This window comes from Salmo trutta, chromosome 35, assembly GCF_901001165.1.
Source record: "Salmo trutta chromosome 35, fSalTru1.1, whole genome shotgun sequence".
NCBI lineage: Eukaryota > Metazoa > Chordata > Actinopteri > Salmoniformes > Salmonidae > Salmo > Salmo trutta.
Genome location: NC_042991.1, coordinates 33696102 through 33706113, shown reverse-complemented (window position 1 = coordinate 33706113; position 10012 = coordinate 33696102). Strand labels below are relative to the sequence as shown.

Genomic DNA, 10012 nt, shown 5'->3' with positions numbered 1-10012 from the left:
TGTTAATACTACTTCAGGTTTTAGCAGTAATGGTGATATTCATGTTAATACTACTTCAGGTTTTAGCAGTAATGGTGATATTCATGTTAATACTACTTCAGGTTTTAGCCGTAATGGGGATATTAATGTTAATCCTACTTCAGGTTTTAGCAGTAATGGTGATATTAATGTTAATACTACTTCAGGTTTTAGCAGTAATGGTGATATTAATGTTAATACTACTTCAGGTTTTAGCAGTAATGGTGATATTAATGTTAATACTACTTCAGGTTTTAGCAGTAATGGTGATATTCATGTTAATACTACTTCAGGTTTTAGCAGTAATGGTGATATTCATGTTAATACTACTTCAGGTTTTAGCCGTAATGGGGATAGTCATGTTAAAAATACTTCAGATGGGCAATTGCAACATTTATTGGATTTGTTGACTTTCTTTTCAACACATTACAAAAATACATATATGTTCAAAACAGCCGACGTTACTGCTGCTGCTTTGAAACTACTTATTTTTCACAACAATCCCTCAAAAAAGAAAAGGAAAAAGATTTTTTGTACAAAGAGTAAAAGTCATGAAAGTTGAAAATGTGTTCAAATTTAAATTTTAAGTGCCATCACAAGAACTTCAACCAACCATGAGAAGAAAAATAACAATATTGTCCATGAACGCCTCCTAAAACTGATTTGATTTTAAAAAAAAAGCATTTCTCCCATAACCCATTGCAGAATCCCAATCCCAAAATTCCTCTGATATTCTGGATATTCTGATATTCTGATTTCTAATTTAAATGTTTTTTAATCCATATTAGGATAGATTTACCAAAAAAAACGACTTTAAACATTTGAATCGAATCACAATTGGATTGGGAAGGTAAAATAATAACAGAATGTTGGAACCATTTGTTTTAAAGATGCAGCATCATTTATCAATATTACAAAGACACTGTGTATCGTCATACAGTGAGCAAGAAATGATACGTAACTACTCATGTAAATCTACTTAAAATCCCTCCACCATCATAACCATACAATGCTCGTTATGGCATTCAAAACATTGAAGAAAAGAATACTTTGTTATTTCAAAACACAGAGGATTTTATCATTAACATACTTCAACACTGTAAACATTATTCTGGGACTGAATGTTATTGTCTGAAATGACTAGTTCTGTTTTGCGGGTCTTGCTTCCTGGTTTCTCAATGCCATAAAATAACTCTCTAGCATCCATAATTTGGATGGAATATATGAAGCTTGTTCAGAAGTGGGAATTGTAGGTTTCTCCTCTCTCGCTGTCTCCATTGCGATAATAACAGTTATAATAGTTATTATCAAACTTGTTCAGAAGTGAGAACTGATAAAAAAGAAACGTATTGGAATACGCTAAAGATGTACTCTTACTGAATACCAACATGTGATTTCCCCAAATGCATGTCTCTATGGTATCAACACCTTTTCAGTCAGTCTCATACATTATGATAACTAATCTATTCCGTTTCCACATGCTGATCTGAAATAGAGGACCATTATGAGATGAGTGTTTTGTGTAAGAATCTGATTTCTGTCAACAAGATGATGATAAATAGGAAGATTCTCATTCGAGAGCACACCCATGTCCACTTGACTAAACACACACAGCACATTTAAAACAGGCTGTGTGAAGTGATATCTTTGAGGTGAGGTGATTATCTCTATTGAAGATGGTTGTATTAAGGGAAGATGTGGCCTCAATCTTCCCTTATATTGGTCCTCTTTCTCTCTCTCTGATGTCCTTGGTATTAGATTTGACCAGTAGAGATGCATTTGGGTTAAAACACACTTTTCATATGCTTTCAATTTCATTTGAATGACTTTGATCCTTGCTTGGGTCTCTCTCTCTCTCTCTTTCTTTCCTTCTATGTCTCTCTCCCTCGCTCCCTCTATCCTCTCTCCATTTTCTCTATTTCAATCTTTCATTTTCTACCTCAAGAATGATCCAATCAGATCTCAAGGTCATGTGGCCATCAGTCTAACAGCTGTGCTGAACATTATTACCATAACTCAATGTAACTCAAATAGGCTTTTTTAGATTCATCCAAGGATGAGCCATCCTCATTCCTCGCAGTTGAAAATCACAAATTGTAAATCCCTAAAAGCCACGAACGCCACGTACAGTGTCTTCACAAATCTGTTATTGGGCGTTAAACCCCCATATCGCTTTGTGAAGCAAAATGAACAACCCCCACCTTTTCCTTTTCAAAGCTGCTCTACTAATACATGAATGCTGAGTTAGTGAACTGTGAAAGCAGGCAGGCAGATTGAGGCTTAGAGCACACAGTGGAGAAACACAGGCATTGATATGAATTCCATTCTGAGACCGTTTTGCTGAATCCTGAGGGGATCAGAACTCACCCTGGACGACGAGAACACTACTGTTCAAGAATTCCCCAGAAGGAACAATGACATGATTCTAGAAGTGGAATGTACAGTACAATGTAGAATGTTTAAAAGTTTAACTTAACAAATTGGTTTTGATTAAGCTTTATCAAGTGTCAAGAGGGTGTAAGGGACATTGCCGCTATGTTGTTCAAATGTAAACAGTATGATCATAGGAAGGAAGTACTATTGAGAGGACCTGTATTGCAATTATCTAGTGAATGGTTGCAACAACAATATATATTATTCAGAACTTAAATAACTCGAGCCACTGATCTTTGATTGTTTTAGTTAGAGTGGACATTCTGAATGTAAAATATGGGGCTAGTATACATTTAGTTTCTGTTAATAATGATGGATCAAAGTAAATCTAATATTTACATAATGTTTGATGAAATAAAACGGTTTACTCTTCCCAAAACATCCACACACATAAAGTTTTATAGGACTGTTCTCCTTTCCACATTTACTACAGCAAGTTTGAACTGATATATTTTAAATATTCCCACGGTGATTTAATCCTGCATCTAAGGAGTTTATGTCAACGTCTGCAGCCGCTATTTATGTCCCCGGCTAATATTGGGAATGTGGGGACTGGATTCAATCATAATAATAATTTCCTTTAGACAATTCTACAACACATGCTGATATTAAAAAATAATAGTTTGTATAAAATTGCCTGTAATCTCTTCAGATTTTTAAAACATCAACGTTTGGGATTTTTGAAATCCCAAAATGTATATTCTATTGTCATATTGACATTCAGTGCTTTATGTCAAAGATGAGGAGATGGATTGTAGTCTGCTGTTGACCTAATAGGATATTAATATTACAGATAAAAAATAAATAATTGCTTATCATAATTTAAGAAGTTTACTTATTTACTTATAGTTTCCTTAAAGGATTGTTTTTTTAATTAACAAATCAAAATTAAATTCGTATTTCTAATCAAGTGTGACCTGTTTCAAGTTATGTGTTTTTTAGAAAAAAAATCTTCATCATATTTTTTTAACTTACTAGCTAGCTATCTAATTCCCTATAAAACCCCACAAAGATGTACCTGCACATGCCCAATATCTTTACAAAACTCCAATAAATACAGACATTATTGCACAGTAGAAAGGCTCAATGGATTCCTAAATGATCAAATCCTCAGATAGATCAATAGTTGGCAGGAAACTAAAGGTTTCTAGAAAAATCCCCCATCCCATGTTTCTCTTTGTTTATATTTCTCAGGTGGCAGTTTCTGTGACAAAAAGAACAAACAAAAACAGAATTACGTACATTAAATTGTCCCAAAAAATATTCAAGAAGAGAAAGATTATCCAGCCAAGCCCCGTGTTGAAGTCCTGTAAGTGTTCATTCAGAATGAGTCTGAGGTGTTAGCCTAGCATTAGCATTAGCTTTAGCCTAGCATTAGCTTTAGCCTCTCTCAGCCTCCTCCAGTTTGACGTCACTGGCCATCAAGTGTTCCCCGTGCCACTTCTTCATGTGTTTCTCCAGGGTGCTGTAGACGCTGAAGGGCATGTGGCAGATATCACAGCGGTACACTTCTTTCCCAAACTGCCCGTGGGTCTTCATGTGGCGAGTTAGCTTGGAGCTCTGGGCGCAGGCGTAGCTGCACAGGTCACACTTGTAGGGCCTCTCTCCCGTGTGGCTGCGCCGATGCACCGTCAGGTTGCTGCAGTTCTTGAATATCTTCCCACAGTACTCACAGGTGTCGCTCCGTCGGCTCTCCTTACTAGGGGGTCGACCCGGCCCGGGACCCCGCAGGAGGTGAGGGGTGGAGCTTCCGCTGCGGCCCGATGCTCCCACTCCCTCCAGGAATTCCCCAGGAGAGGTGGAGAAGCGGAGGGAACCTGTCTCGGATGAGGAGTGCTCTGAGGAGGTGGCGAAGGGGGACTGGTGGGCGTCACTGAAGCCGTGGAGGAAGGGTTCTCTGATGAAGTGGCGTGAGGCGGCGTAGCCGGCCAGGAGCTGGGAATACATGTTCTCTGGGGAGATGAGGGTCGGAGCCGCGGGAAGCTCCAACTCCTTCTCAACCTTCACATCAAATAGAATGAAATTAAAGTTTATTTACACTGAATTTAACTAATCTAATCCCAGTAAAACAATCCAACTAGATAAGAGAAAAATGATGTACTTGTTTCAGCAGTCTAAAAGTCTGTTTTATAGTGTAGGAAACAGTTGTGTAAACGACAAACATAAGAAAACATAAAAACACAACAAGAAGAATAAAAGTCACTTCAAGGAGTAGCTAAAAGGGGGTTCTTACCTTGATTCTCTTGTTGGAGGGGTTGGGGCTGGTGATGGGGGTGGGCCGGCGGTGGAACAGTCCAGTGAAAGAGTCTTCTGACCCACTAATCCTTCCGTTCATCAAGGGCCTCTCCTCTCGTTCAATCTCTCTCTCTCTGTCCATCGCTCTGTCCATCGCCCTGTCCAACGCTCGCTCTCTGTCCCTCTCAATCTCCATCTCCCCCCTCCCTGCATCTCCCCCTTCTCTCGACTCTCTATTAGGCTGCCTCTCCCTGTCCAGACTCATGGTCTTCTTGGAAGGGGCCAGTCTCAGGTGATTGTCCAGGTGGTTGTATGGGTGCATGATACCCACCCCTCCGCTCTCCGTCACTCTATCCCCACCATGAGGCTTCACGTCTGGGGAAGGCCTCGACCCATTCTTCCTGTTCTTGTGGAACTCTGAATCCATGCTCAGGTTAGACTCAGGCCTACTTAGGCCGTTCCTCATCTCCTCCTCATCCTCAATTTCCTCTTCCTCTTCTTCCTCTTCCTCATCCTCTTCCTCCTCCTCGTTGTCCATCCCCATTCTTCCCTCCCCCTCTCTGCTCTTCTCCTCCCCCTCTCCTCCCTCTCCTCTGTTCCCCTGTTCAGGGGAGCTACCCATGGAGCCTGACTTGTGTATGTGTGTCTTCATGTGTCTCTTCAGCTTGGAGGCTTGAGAACAGGCATGGTCACACAGATGACACTTGTAGGGCCTCTCTCCTGTGTGACTCCGTCTGTGGACTATCAGGTTGCTCTGGAACTTGAAGGTCTTCCCACAGAACTCACAGGACTTGGACTTGGCTTGGGCCTGGACCTGAATGAATAAATGAATGAATGAATGAATGAATGAACAAATTAATTATTTATTGTCCCATAGGGGAAATATCTTGGCAACATTACAAGCAATTCTGTAATACATATAAGACATTACAAGACATACATCAGCATATATCCCAGGACACACTGCACATACCTGGGCCTGGTTCTGGCCCTGGGGAGGAGTGGTGGCGTTTCCCTGAGGCGTGGGGGGCAGTGGGGGGTAGGTGAGGAACGGTGGAGGCTTGGAGCCCGACTGGAAGAGAGTTGGACTCAGCAGGCGGTGCATGGGGGGCACCCGGGTGGGCGAGAGAGGAGGTGTAGGGCCTCCGTTGTTAGTATTGTTGCCAACCGCCAGCTCTCTGAGCCTTCTGGAGAAGTCCATGGAAGGAGGTTCCATTGGGGTCAGACGCATCACCCTCTCGAAGGCACTGGGGTGCTGGAAGAGCAGGGACCCCATCTCCTCTGGACCCAGGCGCTCCAGGAGATGTCTGGGGGGCGGGGGTCTGACGAAGGGTGGGGTGGCAGGGAGCCGTGTGTCCAGATAGCCCGGAGGGGGACGGGGGTGGTGAGGATGTTGGGGATGTTGGGGGTGGTGCTCCCTGAGTAGTGGCTCCGCCATCCGGAGGAGGTGAAAGGGGTTAGAGGTGTCCCCCAGGAAGGTTGGTAAGGGAGAACGAGGGAGGGAGTCTCCCCCACCCATGCGAGGGGTGAGGGTGTAGTTGGAGGGGTGTGTGTCCAGGTAGATGCGGATGCCGTGGGTGTGTTGGGCATGCTGGAGCAGGAACCAGGCGCTGGTAAAGGTCTGTTTACAGGAAGTGCAGATGTAGCTGGACGGCTCATCTTTACCTGAGAAAGAGGGGGGGGCAAGAAAAAGGGAGAGATTGTAAGTGGTTGGTTCCTATTTTAATAAGAGGTGTCTGCTAAATGACTAACATGAGAAAACTATAGAAAGGAATGCATGACTGACTCATACTGCAATAGAGTTCTGAATCGCCTACATAATAACATAGGCATAATCAACATACATATATTATCTTTTGGCATGTCTGGAACGACAGCATATAAAACTAGGATCTCAATGACCTTTTCACACGACCCTGCTGTACACCGACATAACAACATGACGTGAGAGAGGTATTCTATTCTCCCAGGACAGTCGACTTTATCACAGAGCTCTACATGAGAGAATGTCATATGATAACCTGAGTGAGAGAATATCATATGATAACCTGAGTGAGAGAATATGAGATGATAACCTGAGTGAGAGAATGGTTAGTGTGATCTCCTCAGACAAACACATATGCATATATGAGCAATACAAACTATATGCAAACAAACCCGGGGCTACCTAGGGGCAGGATAATATTAATGTGTGTGTGTGTGTGTGTGTGTGTGTGTGTGTGTGTGTGTGTGTGTGTGTGTGGTGTGGTGTGGGGGAACGAACGATATATGACGAGGGAGAGACAGGGAGAGAAAGAGGGAGCTGAGAAAGGAAGAGAGAGAGAGATATATCTGCACATGTCCTCTACTGTATGCTTATTGTTATTGTTGAATGTATGGTTATTTTGACCCTCGGTTATTGTTGTTACTGTTGTCCCGTTGACAATTTTGATTCTCTCTTTTTTTTTTTTCATATTGTAAATATCCAAAATAAGCTTTGGCAATATGTACATTGTTACGTCATGCCAATAAAGCAAATTGAATTTAATTGAATTTAATTGAGAGAGACGCCCCCGTGAGGGTGACAGCATTCCCTCCCCCATATGACCCCCTAGACACAACTACGACAACATAACCAACAAAAACGGGTCACAACTACTGCAGCTCTGTCGCACGCTGTGTATGTACATAGTCAATGGTACTGTGGGCTTTGAAGGGACTCCTCTGTTAGGTACACCTATAGCTCATCTCTTGGCAGTAGTACTGTAGACTACTTATCACTGACCTCAACCCAGAGTCTCTCAGAGCGCCTACTTGAACAGAGCAATACTCAATCATGAGGCATCAAAACCAAAGGAACGGAATAATATTAAGAAATGCTATAGATGGAAGGAAGGTAGTGTTGAAACCTACAGTGCCTTCCACTAATATTGGCACCGTTGGTAAATATGAGCAAAATGGCTGTGAAAAAAAGGTCTTTGCTGTTTATCCTCTTGGTATTTAATTCAAAATATTCACCAAAATCAAACCTTAAATTGAAGTAAAATGATTTTTTTTAAATAAATGTGAAATAAATATTTTTCTCCAAAACATGTGTGCCACAATTATTGTCACCCCTAGAAATTCTTATGAGTAAAATCTAGCTGAAGTATATTCCCATTCATATTTGATGTTTTTAAGTTCACCTGAGTGATTAGGAACACTTAAGTGGTAAGCCATGACTTCCTGTTTCACTGGGGTATAAATATGAGGTGACACACAGGCCAAGTTCCCTTAGTCATCCATCACTATTGGAAAGACCTGAGAATACAGTAATGATGTGTGACAGAAGGTTGTTGAGCTGCGCAAATCAGGAAATGTCTTTAAGAAAATAGCTCAATGGTTGAAAATGCCCATTTCCACGATCAGGGCAATAATGAAGAAGTTTAAAACAACTGGAGATGTTAACAATCAGCCTGGAAGAGAACGTGTGTCCTATATTGACCCCCCCCCCCCCCTCGAGCACAGTGAGGAGGATGGTTTGAGTGGACAAGAAATCTCCAAGGATCACAGCTGGAGAATTGCAGACGTTAGTTGGGTTTTGGGGTCAGAAAGTCTCCAAAACTATGATCAGACGCCACCTACATAACCACAAGTTGTTCAGGAAGGTTGCCATAAAAAAAAGCCTTTCCTGTCATCAAACAACAAACTCAAGCGGAGACAGTTTGCCAAACGTTACTGGAACTTTCAATGTGACTGGGTTCTATGGTCAGATGAGACGAAAATTGAGCTTTTTGGAAGCAAACACCAGAGGTGGGTTTGGCGTAGACAGAAAGATAGCCATGCAGAAAAGTACCTCATCCATGGGGGTGGATCTTTGATGTTGTGGCGCTGTTTTTCTTCCAAAGGTCCTGGACAACTTGTTAGGATACATGGTGTCATGGACTCCATCAAGTACCAGAAGATATTAAATCAAAACCTGACTGCCTCTGCTAGGAAGCTTAAACTGGGCCGTGGTTGGATCTTCCTGCAGGACAATGATCCAAAACACACCTCAAAATCAACACAAAAATGGTTCACTGACCACAGAATCAAGGTTTTGCCATGGTCTTCCCAGTCCCCTGAACCAAACCCCATAGAAAAACTGTGGGATGAGCTGAAGAGGAGAGTCCACAAGCTTGGACCTGGGAATCTGAAGGATCTGGAGAGATTCTGTATGGAGGAATGGTCTCAGATCCCTTGTCAAGTGTTCTCCAACCTACCTCATTACGCATTATAGGAGAAGACTCAGACCTGTTATCTTGGCAAAGGGAGGTTTAAAGGCACAGTCAACTTAGTGTATGTAAACTTCTGACCCACTGGAATTGTGATACAGTGAATTATAAGTGAAATAATCTCTCTGTAAACAATTGTTGGAAAAATGACTTGTGTCATGCACAAAGTAGATGTCCTAACCGACTTGCCAAAACTATTGTTTGTTAACAAGAAATTTGTGGAGTGGTTAAAAAACGAGTTTTAATGACTCCAACCTAAGTGTATGTAAACTTCCAACTTCAACTGTATTTCCCTCAGATTACACAGACCCACAAAATGTTGATAAACTCCCATATCTATTGGGTGAAATAACACAGTGTGCAATCACAGCAGCAAGATTTGTGACCTGTTGCCAAAAGGAAAGGGCAAGCGGTGAAGAACAAACACCATTGTAAATACAACCTATATTTATGTTTAGAGAGAGAGAGAGAGAGAGAGAGAGAGAGAGAGAGAGAGAGAGAGAAATAGAGAGAGTTAGAGAGAGAGAGAGAGAGAAATAGAGAGAGAGAAATAGAGAGAGAGAAATAGAGAGAGAGAAATAGAGAGAGAGAGAGCAATAGAGAGAGAGAGAGGGAGACAGAGAGAGGGAGAGAGAGCGAAATAGAGAGAGAAATAGAGTTTGTGGTGCTCACTAGGCATATGCATCCACTTGTTCCTGTTATGTGGGTCTACCGCCAGGGTCCTACTCTGATTCTGTCGTGTTCCCGGCCCCGGATCAGCATCTTTAGTGATCAAATAAAGGCTCTTTAAAATGGCTCCACACACACAGCACTGATTGAGAGAAGAACAGACCGTTTCAGTAAATGAGCCTCTCATTAACTCGCTGACCTGCCTCCCCGGGGCTCTGTCTAACCAATCACTGAGCCAAGACGGCACACGTCGCCACAGTTACTGGAGTCTGTGTCTGTGTGGAGCGTGTGTCTGTGTGGAGCGTGTGTCTGTGTGGAGCGTGTGTCTGTGTGGAGCGTGTGTCTGTGTGGAGCGTGTGTCTGTGTGGAGCGTGTGTGTGTGTGGAGCGTGTGTGTGTGGCCTGGCTGTCTACCTGTGTTTAGTT

The 10012-nt window shown here is 42.4% G+C and overlaps 1 protein-coding gene across 3 annotated transcripts in view; it reads right to left on the bottom strand.

Moving 5' to 3' along the window:
• Positions 1–394: 394 nt before the first annotated feature.
• Positions 395–10012, bottom strand: part of bcl11bb (BCL11 transcription factor B b) — a 42345-nt gene continuing 32727 nt past the window's right edge. For 2 of the 3 annotated variants that reach the window (XM_029734317.1, XM_029734316.1), the window contains exons 3-5: positions 5660–6351; positions 4685–5500; positions 395–4452 (exon numbers count right to left, since the gene is read on the bottom strand). In XM_029734317.1, the coding sequence (XP_029590177.1) occupies positions 3832–4452; positions 4685–5500; positions 5660–6351 (2129 nt within the window). In that variant the 3' untranslated portion in view covers positions 395–3831. The remainder of the gene's footprint in view (positions 4453–4684; positions 5501–5659; positions 6352–10012) is intronic. The other variant, XM_029734314.1, reaches the window with a different exon arrangement.